Source organism: Anguilla anguilla, chromosome 5, assembly GCF_013347855.1.
Source record: "Anguilla anguilla isolate fAngAng1 chromosome 5, fAngAng1.pri, whole genome shotgun sequence".
NCBI classification, from domain to species: Eukaryota; Metazoa; Chordata; class Actinopteri; order Anguilliformes; family Anguillidae; genus Anguilla; species Anguilla anguilla.
Window position 1 is genome coordinate 58,579,911 of NC_049205.1, and position 15,000 is coordinate 58,594,910.

A 15,000-nucleotide genomic window follows, 5' to 3' on the forward strand; every position below is an offset into this window, starting at 1 on the left:
GGGATTAATAGCCCAGGATCTGAGAAGCAGTTTGAGGCTGACAGCTCTGTCAGCGGAACGAGAGGGAATGATTTAAAGGGGGTTTTAACAAAGTGTTATTATTTCATCGTGTGTTTCACTGGTTTGTGGTGCTGGCAGCCCAGTGGAGACCCTTGTTGGGTTTTAAAGGAAATTCAGTGGGCTCTCCTGATCCAATTCCAGATTTTTCTTTCGGTACTGAAGTGGAAACAGAGTTTTGCCGATAAAAAAAAAAGCCAGCACTCACTGAAGGTCTTCTACTTTCCTCTCTTTTATTTTCTAGAGGCACTTGTCTCCGTGCTGCACAGGCATGATTTGGCTGTTTCTGTTTTCGGCTTGTCTGTAATCGGGGGGGGGGGGGGGGTATTTGACGGCTTCATCCATCAGCATCCGTGGCCGTCGATGGCAGCGCTCTTACTGCGGTTCACACGAGACAACCTAACGATTCCCACGGCCGTTTCCCGCCCAGTCCAGAAGCCGTTTCGCGGCAACCCGAAACTCCAAAGCAACGGAAACGGAACTGAGCGCGCTCAGAACGGGGGCTGGACGCAGCAGCTCTGAGCGCGCTCTGTGGCGAGAGGGCCTTGTTGTCCCCGCTAGAGCCGCCGCGGTCGCCAGAGCTGCGCTGCGCTGCTCTCTGGGGTTCATTTGTTTAGGGAGGGCTAGCAGCGCCGGGCTCGCTCTCTCTCTCTCCCTCCCTCTCTCCCTCCCTCTCTCTCACCTGCTCTCTCTCTCTCCCTCCCTCTCTCCCTCTCTCTCACCCTCTCTCTCACCCTCTCCCTCTCCCATCCTCTCCCTCTCTCTCTCTCTCACCCTCTCCCTCTCTCTCCCTCTCTCTATTCCTCCTCCTCCCTCTCTCTCCTCTCCCTCCCTTTCTCTCTCTCCCTCTCTCTCCCTCTCTCTCTCTCTCTCCCTCTCTCTCTCCCTCTCTCTCTCGCTCTCTCTCTCTCCCTCCCTCTCTCCCTCCCTCTCTCTCTCTCTCTCTCTCTCCCTCCCTCTCTCTCTCTCTCTCTCTCTCCCTCTCTCTCTCCCTCTCCTCTCTCTCCCTCCCTCTCTCTCTCTCTCTCTCTCTCTCCCTCTCTCTCTCTCTCTGGTCCTCTCTCTCTCCCTCTCCCCCTCTCTCTCTCTCTCTCTCTCTCTCTCTCACTCTCACCCTCTCCCTCCCTCTCTCTCTCTCTCTCTCTCTCTCTCTCCCTCTCTCTCCCTCCCTCCCTCTCTCTCTCCCTCTCTCTCTCCCTCTCTCTCTCCCTCTCCCTCTCCCTCCCTCTCTCTCTCTCTCTCTCTCTCTCTCCCTCTCTCTCCCTCCCTCCCTCTCTCTCTCCCTCTCTCTCTCCCTCCCTCTCTCTCTCTCTCTCTCTCTCTCTCTCCCTCTCTCTCCCTCCTTCCCTCGCTCTCTCTCTCTCTCTCTCACTCTCTCCCCCTCTCTCCCTCTCTCACTACCTCTCTCTCTCTCTCTCTCTCTCTCCCTCTCTCTCTCTCTCTCTCTCTCTCTCTCTCTCTCTCTCTCTCCCTCCCTCCCTCCCCCTCTCTGAGAGAGAGGAAATGGGAGCAGTCCCGTGGCGCTCTTTGAAGGGGTCGGACGCCGTTTCCCCGCTCTTAAAAGAAATAAAATAAAAAAACAGGATTCTGTTTGCTTTTTTACAGCCTTTTTTCCCTTTTAGATGGTGACCTAGGGGTGCACTCACGCTGCCCCTCTGTAGAGATCTGTAGTCAGGGTTTATCGGTGGGCGGTGGGGGATGTAAAATATGACTCGTGGCTATAAGCCTCAAGGGAGAGGAGAGGTGAGTGTGTGAAGTAGAGGTGGGGTTGGTGGAGGGGAGGCTGAAGGCATCAGATTTTAAACAACCCCCCCCCCCCCCTTTTCTCACCTCACTGAAATTCCCCCCGCACTTGCTCTCCAGAACAGGAAGTTGAACCTGGATGTGCCGGTGTGCGTGCGTGCGTGCCTGTGTGTGTGTGTGTGAGTGAGTGTGTGAGTGTGTGTGTGTGTGTGTGGGAATTAATGAGTCTTGTCCTCTTGTAACTCCGGAACCGCTCGAAGCAGCGCTTGAACTTCTTAGAAGTGAAACCACTCGCAACAAGGCCTTAAAAAAAAAAAAGAAAGAAAAGCGTAGTGTAAAAGTTCGGCTAATTTTCACAGCCTAAGGAGAAGGGGCGGTGTGTGCCTGTCAGCTGACCAGAGATCTGTGTGCTACCGTAGCATGACCTCCGGACCAGAAACTCAGAAACTGGTGTAGTAAGAAATGATAAAGATACAAACGCCAACTTGCTGCGGTCCCTGAGGGGGAAGGGGGTGGTGGAGTTGAGGGAGGGACGGAGGAGGAGGGGGGGGGAGCAGGCGTTTCTAAATGTTCTAATGGACAGTAGGGGGGGACGATGCCTTAAATGGAATTCTTGTGGAAAAACCGCAGAGCGCTGCTGGCGCTAGCTGGCTGCCCGCTGTGTGTATGTGATCACGCCCCTTCTCTCTCCGTGGTGTTATTTTTAGGGGACCAGGGCGGGGCCGCTTGTGCGGGGAGCACGGCAGCGCTGGCATGATGGAGAGCGAAGGGGGAGAGTCTGCGTTTATACATAAAAAAATAATCAAATAAAAGTTACCCTGAGATAATACTGTTAGTGTTGTGTTTTGTGATGAGCTTTGCTTGTGTGCTGGTCAGCTGGGGCCTTATCCGAGGGACAGAACTGGCATTGTGCATTAATTATGTATGAAGAAGTCAGTTTGACGTTTGCAGCTGAAGTTCAGCTGGATAATTCTGAATATTTCAATATTGCACGCTTTCTTGTTTTTATTTGCATTCCTCCCTGAGACACAGAGGGAGACTGTGTGTGTGTGTGTGTGTGTGTGTTTCAGTGCGCGCGTGTGTGTGTGTGTTTCAGTGTGTGTGTGTTTGTATGTTTCTGTTTGTGTGCGTGTGAGTGTGTTTGAGTGTGAGAGTGTGTTTGTGTGTTTGAGACTGTGTGTGTGTGTATGTTTGTGTTTGTGTGTGTGTGAGTGTGTTTGAGTGTGTGTTTGTGTTTGAGACTGTGTGTGTGTGGGTGTGTGTGCATGTTTGAGAGTGGCTGACAGAAACAGTGCTGCTCCCACAGTAAATTGTATATACGAGTGCATGGAAGGTTGGTTGTGTGACTGTGTTTATTCACACGCCCAGCTAAGCGCTTGGATTGTATGGGGTTTGTGTTTGAATGTGTGGGAAGCGGCCCTGTCATTCCGTGCTGTGATCTCTGAAGACGGAATCGGCGAGACTGGAGGGGGATCGGCCCCCGTGCCCGTCCCAGGCCCGCGTGGCTGTCTGCGCGCTGGCGTGCGTTATAACTGCACCCCGTCAGCCCCGCCCGCCTCCTCTGCTGAGAGGCAGGATCAGCAAGCAAAGAGCAGCAGGCTTTTAACCCTGTATGGAGCGAGGTCACAATATATGTGATCAGAATGTTCTCAGCGGAACATTCTAGTGCTGATGTCACAATCGCTACTGGCGATTGAGCGCAGCGGAGTTCTAGAACACTGACTTAGAATTTTAGAGGAAAAAAGAAATCATTGCAACAAAAAAAAAAAAAAACCTGCTCTTCAAAGGGTTAAAAGTGAGGGCGGCGGCCTCTGTCCCCTTTGAGCGTGAAGAGGAAGGGCGAGGAGGGCTCTGCGTGTCCGCTGTGCTCCTGGTGTCCCGGCCTGTGCTGGAACGCCCAGAGCTCTGTGTTTCTGCGCAGTGTGGCACAGTCCAGACTGAGGCCTGAAGGCCTACTGGAGCTCACACAGTGAAGGGGGGCGGGGGGCGGGGGGGGTACAGGGCTGTTTAGGCCCCGACAGTGTTAAATGATGAGATGCCTCTCCAGCATTGTTGGGGTTCAGCTCTGGTAGGCGCGCCCCCTTAACGCGTGTAATTCGCCCAGGAGGGGTTTTCGGTCCGTGTGTCCAGGCTGGAAGTTTCCGGAAAGAGCCTCCCGTATTCTACACTGTGGACGGCTGAACTGAATAGGCCTTGATGGAGAGGGTTGGGTACGGTGGGGTGGTTTGGATGTTTTGGCCGCACCCCCCTCACTTCCCAAACTTTCATTGGAGGAGGAAGCGAAGGGGCGAAGAGGACAGAGGTCAGGGGTCACCGGCGTTTCATTGACAGGGGTGCCGCTGGGTAGAATGGAGGGAGCTAAATGATCGTGGGAATGAGGAGGAGGGGGTGTGAGGGGTACAGCTAAAACTCAGTCACTCTGCAGAAGGGCTTCGCAGCTCTGCCCGTTTGGGGGTACACTTAGGGGAGACCCCTCCACATCCGCTCAAAACAACTCTCTGCGGACGAGCCGGTTCAGTCCTGCCCCCCCCCCCCGCCTCTCATGAGCTCATGTGATGTTCAGATCCAGCGCCTCGGCCCATGTGAAGGCCCTATTCTTATACATGACTGTTTATTTCCTCCTCTCTGTGGAGACCCCCGTTCTCAGCCCTCTCAGCTTCGGGGGGGGGAGTTTGTCAGTCCAGGGTCCTGTAGACAGATGGACAGAGCGGATAAGTCGTTAACCCCTTCTCCCCCCCTCCTCGGGGCACAGATGTTCCCCTGTCCTGACCCTCTCCCCTCCTCTCCCAGGTCATTCTCAAGGACCTGGAGGTGCTGGCGGAAATCGCGTCCTCCCCGGCCGGGCAGACGGACGCCGCGGGGCCATGTGACAGCACCGACGGCAAATCGGAGCTCCAGGTTCCGGCGCCGGTGGGACAGCCTGCAGTGGGTGAGTGAGCAGTGAGCACTGCAGGAGCCCCAGTGTGATTCCCCTATCCGCTACTGTATACACACACACACACACAAATACACACACACACACACACACACACACTCTCACACACTGCAGCTGGCATACCCTTTCTTTCCTCTCTGTGGACATTTCCTGTTTGCCCCACCCCTTTTCCCTTCCATTCCAGAGGGCTGGATTTATGCTTCACATTTCCCCCAAGAGTCTGGGGTTAGCAGCCTTTGGGGAGCAGAGTGTGTGTGTGTGTGTGTGTGTCTGTGTGTGTCTGTGTGTGTCTGTGTGTGTGTGTGTGTGTGTGTGTGTGTGTCTGTGTGTGTCTGTGTGTGTCTGTGTGTGTCTGTGTGTGTGTGTGTCTGTGTGTGTCTGTGTGTGTCTGTGTGTGTCTGTGTGTGTGTGTGTGTGTGTGTGTGTGTGCCTGTCTGTGTCTCTGTGTGTATCTGTGTGTATGTGTGTGTCTGTGTGTATGCGTGTTTGTGTGAGAGGGAGAGTGTGTGTCTGTGGGGGTGTGTGTGTGTGTGTGTTTGTGCGAGAGACAGAGAGAGAGAGGAGAGAAAGAAAACAGGAAATGGGCAGCCATTTTCAGTAGCTTTCTCCTGGCTGGGTGAAGTGTGAGTGCTTATGAATGGGAGCAGGCAGGCGTGGACATCACATTACAGTACACTACATTACGCTTCACCCTTCAGCAGACACTCTCATCTAGAGTGAGTTACACAGATTACCGCCCTGCATGCTGGCCATTAGTGCGGCTGGTTATTTTACTGAGACGGCTCGGGGGGCAGGAAGGCTGCAAATGCAGTGCCCCATCCGGGAGTCAAACCCGCAACCTTTCAGATATGAGAACGTCACGTTACGCTGCGCCCCTGCGGAATCACGGCTCGGAGCTCCGCCGGCTCTGATCGTTCTGTCTCTCCGTCTGTGATGTCACAGCTCCACCCCCCCCCCCCCCCCCAACCTTCTCCTCATCCAGGCTGGCGGAAGCCGGATGGGAAACCGTGAAACCATAATCATTTCACAGCCAACGGGGGCGAGTGCTGACTGGCACCGGGCCTGGGAGAGAGAGAGGGAGGAGGGAGAGCGAAAGAGAGAGAGAGGCCAGGACGGAGGGAGAGATGGAAATAGAGTGAGAGAGACGGACTGCATGAGAGAGAGAGAGACCAGGACGGAGGGAGAGATTGAAAGAGAGTGAGAGAGAGGGACTGCATGAGAGAGAGAGAGAGGGGGAGAGAGAGACCAGGAGGGAGGGAGAGATGGAAAGAGAGTGAGAGAGAGAGGGACTGCATGAGAGAGAGGGAGAGGGGGGGAGAGAGAGACCAGGAGGGAGGGAGAGATGGAAAGAGAATGGGAGAGAGGGACTGCATGAGAGAGAGAGAGACCAGGAGGAAGGGAGAGATGGAAAGAGAGTGAGAGAGCGGGGGACTGCATGAGAGAGAGAGAGAGGTTGCTGTAAATGTGGTAGTGCATGCTGATGATGGTCTCCCCCTTCTATGCAGTTGTCATGGCAACACACTTCCTTGCCTCCTTTGCCCTGCAGCTCTCTGGTGTGTGTGTGTGTGTGTGTGTATGTGTGCGATTGTGAATGCCAGCGCACGCACACACACACACACAGGCGTTAGTGTTAAATGTGGCTTTATGCTGCACTCATCGTCATGGAAATTAGCCGCCATGTTGCTCCCCTTGTAAAGGGGTTGCGTTGCTCGCCAAGTCACTGAGGTGGAAGGAGAGAGAGAGAGACAGAGATACTGAGAGAGTGAGAAAAAGAGAAAGAGTTAGAGAGAAGGAGGTGGAGAGGACAGGGGGAAACCCCTTCCCCCCTCATCCAAAGCAGTGGCGTGAAGGAGAAAAAGCCGTGTTACTGAGGGTCAAGCGGGGCGCCATGGCGGGCTAGCGGACTGCCTGCCTCTGTCACCTTGCGACGCCTGTCGCTTCCTCCCCGTCACTCCAAAAATGAGGCTCACTCCGTGCACAACCCTGCCAGGCTGCCATTTCGGGTCTTCAGATAAATACACATAAAAGCAACTCATGGGGGAAAAAAAAAAAATGTTTTCTCCCGGAGGTTGTCCTCTGTGAAGTAGCGGCTTATTACGCAACATAACGGCACGATCAGCAGAATTCAGCTGGCGGTTTTTACCATAATATTCCTCCGTTTTCCTCAGCATCAGCCGAACGTTTCTGTTCCTCACCTGTGGGTGGCTGCAGGGAGAAGGGAGCAGCTTCTGAGCTGTGTCCGTACCGTCTGCCTCAAACGAGGGCCTCGCTCTGATTGGTCAGAACCCGTGGGTGTCGTTGCTTCGTCTGCACGTGCTCAGTTGGGGGGGGGGGGGGGGCCGGGATGCTTTGCCTGTGGTGTGGCTTAATAGCAGACTGTCAGCTCAGGTCAAGAGCAGCGTGCGGCTTTGAGCGTTGAGCGCTAACCGCGCGGCGAGGGAAGCTTGTGTTTGACCAGGCCAGGCTAAATAACCACAGGCTGGACCCCAGGCTTTTGGGCTGTTTTGCATGTCTCTCTCTGATTGGCTGAGGGCTGGAGACACAGGGCTCTGGTGTTCTCCCTTTTTCCCCTCGCCTCTCTCTCTCACCCTCAGCACCGGGGCCCGAATCCAAACGCCTCGTCCTCTCATCTCTGCGCCTCTGACCCAGAAAGAAGCGTTCCGCTCGCCCCCTGAATGGAAGCCGTCCAGTTCTTTTGTCCCCCCCCCCTCTGAAAGTCCCATTTCCCCCCGCGAATTCCAGCAGCCTGTGGTTGCTGGGATCTTTAAGGGTTCTGCCTCCCCCCCTTTGACATGAGCTGTTAGGCCGGGTGACTGAACACAGTGAGCGGAAGGGACTGGTCTCTGTAGTGCTAGGCCCAGCTCAGCATAGACCAGCCCGGCCAGCTGAAGTAATAGAGACACAGCTTGTCTATGCATTTGTATTATACGGGATAGAGAATGTGGTTACTTTGGGATGTGCACCCAATGAAATTTTGAATGTTTTAAACATGTCATTTTTGCGTAATAATACATTCGTAAAGAGATTTGTTTAGTTAAGTTATGGTAGAGTTATGAATGAATGTGCAATTATGTCTCTGCAGATAGGATGTCTTGTGGGGGCCGGCCTTCACTGTGATTGACACTTGTTGTTCTCTTTATATTCTAGGTTTAAAGGCGGCTGACTCCTCCCCCTCCACGCCAAGCATGAATTCCTACTTCTACAAGTTCATGATCAACCTGCTCAAGCGTTTTAGCCTGGAGAGGAAACTACTGGAGAACAGGGGTGCTTTCATCATCAGGTAGGGACAGCTGCTTTCATCATCAGGTAGGGACAGCTGCTTTCATCATCAGATAAGGACAGGTCATTACATCATCAGGTAGGGACAGCAGCTTTCATCATCAGATAAGGACATAGGGAATTGCATCATCAGGTAGGGACAGTTGCTTTCATCATCAGCTAAGGACAGAGCATTGCATCATCAGGTAGGGACAGCTAATTTCATCATTTGGTAGGGACAGAGCATTGCATCATCACACTGGGACAGGTGTTGTCATAATCATGTAGAGGGTGGTGACATCATCACACCGGGACAGGTTATTTCATTTGGTTTGGGGCTGGTGCTTACATCATCACTCGAGGACAGGAGCTCTTAGGGGTCATGTGATTTCATTGTCATCGGTGTGCTGCAGGTGTTTGCTCCAGCGTGCGCGTTCATTATCAGGCCGGCCCGCGTGTTACCCTCTGGGCTTTTCCCACCGGACCACATCAGCAGGTAGAGCGACATGACTCTGCGCTTACTGTCCTCTGAGGGTGGGCCGTGGGGGGGTGGGGGGGGGTGGGGGGGGGGGGGGTCACCATGGCAACTCCGCTGCTCGTCCTCTCCCGACAGGCTGCCCTCACGCCTTTTATGGTCTGTCTGGCTTTTGGACACAGTTCCTTAAAATCCTGCGGATGAAATCGATTTTGAGATCTCCTTTAAAGTGTTCGTTTTTTTGGGAAAGAAGCCCCCCTCTGGAAGTGATTCCGCAGGGCCTCTGGGTGAAAAGGCACAATTGTAAACAGGTCTCCTTGTGAATATTTTGTGTGTGAGTGTGGATTTCCTTTGAACAGAATCTGGGTGGGTGGGGGGGGGGTTAGAACAGAGAAAACCGCAGGTTTGTTTTCTTGTTCTTAAAAAGAATGTGAACAATAAATTAAGTACATGTTTCACCCCCTCCTTTGTTTTTTTGGGCGATTTTTAGCACAGAAGTTGGGGGGTTACATCTTGTTGTCCTCCTGTAGTTGGACGGTGGGCTGCCAGCTATTCTGGGAATGAGCGTAAACACAGAGCTCCAGCCTGTGGTGTGCTCAGTGTCTCTTAAAGGGACGGGCCTCCCTCTCATTCACTTCTTAAAGGGACGGGCCTCCCTCTCATTCACTTCTTAAAGGGACGGGCCTCCTTCTCATTCACTTCTTAAAGGGACAGACCTCCCTCTCATTCACTTCTTAAAGGGACGGGCCTCCCTCTGATTCACTTCTTAAAGGGACAGGCCTCCCTCTCATTCACTTCTTAAAGGGACGGGCCTCCCTCTGATTCACTTCTTAAAGGGACGGGCCTCCTTCTCATTCACTTCTTAAAGGGATGGGCCTCCATCTCATTCACTTCTTAAAGAGACGGGCGTCCCTCACATTCACTTCTTAAAGGGACAGACTTCTTTCTCATTCACTTAAAGGGACAGACTTCCCTCTCATTCACTTAAAGAGACGGGCGTCCCTCACATTCACTTCTTAAAGGGACAGACTTCCCTCTCGTTCACTTAAAGGGACAGGCCTCCCTCTCATTCACTTCTTAAAGGGACGGGCCTCCCTCTCATTCACTTCTTAAAGGGACAGGCCTCCCTCTCATTCACTTCTTAAAGGGACAGGCCTCCCTCTCATTCACTTCTTAAAGGGACGGGCCTTTCTCTCTATGCCCCTTTGCCCCCCTCTGCCCCCATCTCTCAGGCATCTTGGGCACAAACACACACACTTGCGCACCCACACACACACACACACACACACACACACACTTTGGCACCTTACGCACGAACACACACAAATGCACACACACTGTCACACACACAGACTACACTACTCTACTCCAAGTGCTGCCAACATTTTAGTCTCATTGGCAGTTCAGCGGTATCATTGTTTTGTGTGTAAAATTAATAGAATCTGATGTGAGAATGCAGAGAGGAAGTTGTTCTTATTCTGTGGTGTGCGTTGCTACTTGAGGAGGCCGGGCCGCAGTGTCTGATTGAATCTGGAGGCTGCTCCCGTTACCATGACATTGCGGTCGTCCTCCGAATTCGATCAGAACTAGGGCGACTGCCCCACAACCCTGGGGCTGATTCATTTAAATATGCTGCTAAGCCATACGAAAGAGGACCGGCCTCTTCTGCGTGTGAGCATGTGCCGTCCCCATGTTCCCAGCAGGATATGACTGAATATTTCCGGTCTTCGGGTGCATCTCCTGGTCAATATGGGTATTATTTTACTGAAGGGCTGCCTCTTGGACCTGGTTCAGTGCGGTTCAGTCGTGGCTGTGTTCGTAACCACCAACTGCCATTTGTTCAGTGTGGGAAAGTACAGAGTTTCGAGGACCCCCGCTCTGCAGAGCCAAACAACAAGGCCGTATAGTGTGAGACACTACGACTGCTTATTCCTTTTCGGTTTAGAAGGAAACACTGTCCTCTCTCTCTTAAGGTTGGTGTGATGAGGACTCGGGCACTTGCTGTTGTGGTTTAGTTTTTTTTGTTCCTTTTCCTGTTGGGGGGGGGGGGGGGGGGGGGACTCCTTGCCAGTTTTATTACACTCTGAACAGAAGATGGAGGGAAGTTGCTTCTTCCTTCCTATTGGCCGTCTCGGCCTGCCTACCGGCAGTTTCCGCTCTTCTGCAGATAAAAGTCTGCCGCCTTCAAGGTTACGCTTCAAGGTTCTCCATCTGAAACAGGAGCCCAGACTGTTAATGAGAGATTTAATTGCAAGTTTTACAACCAGAAGTGTAACTTTTTTTCTTTTCTTTTTTTTTTTTTTACTGGGAAACCCCCTTGGGGTTATGAAGCAGTTCACAGCGGCGGTGCTGTTTTTAGCACAGTGTCAGACGAGTTCAGACGTAGCGCTGCTGTAGCGCTTGGTCTGCCAGGGCTAGCCCCTTTAACACATACAGCTGCACCAGGCAGGCGTGCGTATTCTACGAACTACAGGTCCCATGATTCTATTCCTCCTTGAGGGAATCTCAGTGAGCCGTCACACTCGCAAGACTGAAAGTCCTGCTTCTGAAGGTCATGGGGTCAGAGTCAAGGTCAGGGGGTCATTGTGCCTTCATCCCTCGAACTAAGTAAGTTTCCTCGCGTTAATGGATTGTTGATGTTGTTGTGAGATATAAAATTAGCAGTGTTCCAGGAATCCCTGCGGTGCAGAACGGTCTGGCTTTCAACCAGAGGGTTGCTGGCTTGTGTCCCTTGTCGTTGCGCTGCTTTAACAATCCACTTATCGTGCTTTGCCTTCGTAACCATGGCAGCAGTGTAGATGGATATGGCCGAGGACATGCATCTTGGTGGCTTGCCCTGGAAAAGCGGGTCTGGTCTGGTGGGCAGACAAATGCTAATAAGTGTAAAATGAGAGGCTTAATTTAACACGCAGACCAGTCCCCTGGGGACAGCCTCTCCTCTGCAGCGGCAGTCCCGGGTCGGGCCAGCGGACTTACCGCCAAACGCGTCGGGCGTAGAGGTCAGGGTCTCTCCGGTGTCACTGGCACTTCCTGGTCAGGCGCCGAGCCCGCGGCGGCACGCTGCCCCGTTTCCTGTTCTGAGAGACGGCTGGCGCGAGCCGATTGGATGGTTTTCTTGGCTTCCCGACCTGTAACCGGTCGGCCGCCCGTCTCGGGCTCCGTTGCCGTCCTCCTCCTCCTCCCCGGCCAATCGCGCGACAGGCGGAGTGAAAGTCCCGCCCCCCTCTGGGTTTTTCGGCGGCCTCTCCTGCACGTGTTATTGGGCAGGCGGTGGATTGGGAGGATTTTCGGCGTGAGGCTGCAGCATCTGTCCCGTAAACAGTGGTGCTCATTAAACTGGGGGGGGCGGGGGGGGGGGGGGGGGGGGGATAGAGGAGCTTTCCCTGCCAGAGGCTCTGAGAGAGACAGAGCCGTCTGAGAGAGATCCTGCGTGCAGCCAGAGCCAGTGTTACTCTGAGCATTCGCTGCGTGGATGTGGCTGTTTGTGCATTAGCCGGGCTCTGCAGTCCTGCTGCTGAGGGTAGGGTGCTCTTTGTGAGGTGTGAGTCTGCCTTTCATTACAGTCCCGGGGGGGCCGCCGTGTCTGCAAGTTTTTGTGGTTTCCCTTCCATCAGCTACCTGCCTCTTAAGGCCTTGAGAACAAGGTGTGTGGACTCCAGCCAGTCAATGACTTGCATGAACCACTGGTGCCAAGAACACCCCAAAAGTCAGCAAACACTTCAAGCCACTTCAAGCTTGACTCCAGTGTAAAGGGCCTGTCTGTGGCTCTGTCTTTACGGAAAAGCCTGTCCGTGGGAATATCTTTACGGAAAAGCCTGTCTGTGGGAATATCTTTACGGAAGGCTTCTGTGTCCCTGTTAGTGAATATCCGTAAGCTCAGCATTAATGAGTGAGCACTCAGTGCTGCTGTCAGCAAGACCCTTCAGCTTCCCAGTGCGTGGGGAGTATATCCTGCTCAAAACTGAATCGTGTTTTTACTAACGTATCTGGTTGTGGAAAGTTGTGAAGATGGCACGTCCTTGTTTGGTGACTATCGGATACTTCCACCATATTCCTCCTGGAAGAAAAAGGCATTAAGTGTGATCTGGATGTGATTCGGTTGTGCGGTGATTTAAAAAACAACATCACACATTAGTACAACTTTGTTATTGTGTGAAGCTTTCCACAGCCTTACTGTAGCAGTGGGGGAATATTCGGTTTACACTTCCACCAGGGTGTCCACACGTTAATACTCAGGGTGTCCACAGGTTTGCCACTCTTGGTAGCTGTTCCCATGGTGACAGCGAGGATGTTTCATCGTGACAGCGGCTGGCGATTGCTCTGGCCTGCCAGCTCAGCCTGTGTGGCTTCAGGAGACTGATGGCATTTCCGAGGGCAGGGAAATGGAGGCAGTAATGGGCAGCCCGGGGATTCTGGGACTCTGAGTGACAGATGGTGCCACTGGATCAGGGCTAATGGCAAGTCCTGTGTGGCCTGCTGTGTGCGTGTGTGTGTCTGTGTGAGAGCCTGTATGTGTCTGTATGTGAGCCTGTTTGTGTTTGTGTGTGTGTGTGTTTGAGGGCCTGTATGCATGTGTGTGTGCGTGAGTGCGTGTGTGTGCGTCAGTGTGTGTGAGCTTGCTTGTGTGTGAGTCTGTTTGTGAGCCTGTGTGTGTTTGTGCCCGTGTGTGTGTGAGCCTGTGTGCGTGTGCGCGTACGTGTGGGCCTGTGTGTGTGTGTGTGTGTGTGAGCCTGTGTGTATAGTATATTTTTGTGTGTAAGGGAGCCAGGCAGTCCTCAGATCCATAGCGCTGTGTCACAATCTCACAGACAACCGCAGCAGTGGACTCTGTCTCCACATCCCTGGATTGACACAGATGGGGCGATTTTCTCGGGCCTTTGGAAGCTTCTGAGTGACACGTTCTCTACTGAGGCGCTTATCCCGCGGTTCAGAGACCGTTACCCGGGACCTCCCGCCCCGCGGCTCAAACCGCCGAGCTTCCGTTTGTGACGGGCCGGCTTCTGGAGCGCGTGTCGCGCGCGTCGCGTGGGAGAGGATGCGTGCGAGAACATGCCGACGCGGCGTTTATCTTCAGCGCGGCCGTCCGTCCCCGTCCTCGCGGTTTATTTTTTTTGCGCCTTTCTTCGTTCTGAAAGTACAGGGTGTACCAGCATCCCTGTCTGGAACACCACCCCCTCCCTCCCTCTCTTCCTCTCTCTCTCTCTCCCTCTCTCTCTCCCTCCCTCCCTCCCTCTCTCTCTCCCTCTCTCTCTCCCTCCCTCCCTCCCTCTCTCTCTCTCCCTCTCTCCCTCTCTCCCTCCCTCCCTGCTCAGGCACCTGTGTGAGGACTCCCACCACCTCTCTGTACGTGCTGTTCCAGTCAGCCCGGGAGGAGTGCCCTTGGAAAGGCCTCTCGTTAGCTAGCGCGTACTAAGCGGAACCGCCAGGAGTTTCTATCGGAGGATCTTTAAGAACACGACTCGCTGCTGGCCTGCAGAGGAATGCAAGCGATGAGGAACACTTTAAATGACTGCTGTGCAAACGCAGATGTGCTTATGACGCACTGGGGTGACACAGGGGCTGCACAGGTGGCTCTGCCTCGATATCATACTGCTAGCCGGCATATAGGCAGGTGCTATACAGGTCTCTGTTGAGCACATCTGAAGTGCGTATTCTCATACACCCTTTACTTTCACTTCAGATGTATTACTTCACTCGTGGTTTGCATAGGCGTACAAATATACTGCAGCTACTGAGACAGTTGATGGTGTTTGCTTTTCAGTAGTTCTGCCAGTTATTCTGCTAAAACCAGACGTCTGCGAAATATGTTAATGGCGCTACGCTTCTCCAGCAAACGAAGAAGGGCTGCAATTGTGCCAATTAAACAAGATGCCGTTACCTTGCAAAATCCCTTCATCTAATGCCTCCCGAAATCTCTCAGTCCAATCCTGCAACCTCCAGGAAAAATAGCAGTTCAGCCGCTGGCTTGGCACCGACCAATTTGGCAAATCGGGCACGCACGCGTGCCCCCCCCATCCAGCCAGATTTGCCGAAAACTTGAACCGCTTCGAACAAAAGTGTTTCCGTGACTTGAGCGTCTGGGCTTACGTCTTTTCAGCTAACAGAAGTTTTACAGAATGTAACTCCTCTTCTATTTGTAAGTCCAGATACTGCAGTCAAAATGCATTTGCTCCTTGATGCGTGGAATTTATACAATATTCAGACTCAAACTGGAACCTAAGGCAGAATTTTACCTAGTCACTTCCTGTCCAAGTATTTCTTGCTCTCTCTTAATCTTCTGCTCCTGGTCCTCAGTTCGCTGTCTCTCCTGCTGTGACACATCTTTCTGTGAGCCTTCCCGCCGCTGTGTACAGCTGTGATCTCTTCCAAGTCTGTTGAATGCAGCTTGTATCTGCTGTCTCGTCTTGAGAAGTTTTGATGGTGGGAAAACAGTCTTTCTGGCAGACGACGTAAACTACTGTGGAGGGGAAAAAAAACAGTGCGCTGCATTGGCCGGGAATCGAACCCGGGCCTCCCGCGTGGCAGGCGAGAA

General features: G+C 53.1%; 1 protein-coding gene and 1 non-coding gene across 2 annotated transcripts in view; one reads left to right on the forward strand and one right to left on the reverse strand.

Moving 5' to 3' along the window:
• vac14 (vac14 homolog (S. cerevisiae)) overlaps positions 1–15,000 on the forward strand; it is a 61,263-nt gene that overhangs the window by 31,775 nt on the left and 14,488 nt on the right. Inside the window, exons 13-14 of the mRNA XM_035419229.1 lie at positions 4,591–4,729; positions 7,883–8,015. Of these exons, the coding sequence (XP_035275120.1) occupies positions 4,591–4,729; positions 7,883–8,015 (272 nt within the window). The remainder of the gene's footprint in view (positions 1–4,590; positions 4,730–7,882; positions 8,016–15,000) is intronic.
• The window catches only part of trnag-gcc, a 71-nt gene continuing 23 nt past the window's right edge, over positions 14,953–15,000 (reverse strand). Inside the window, exon 1 of the tRNA in view lies at positions 14,953–15,000. This exon is cut by the window's right edge and continues 23 nt beyond it. This is a non-coding gene — a tRNA (tRNA-Gly).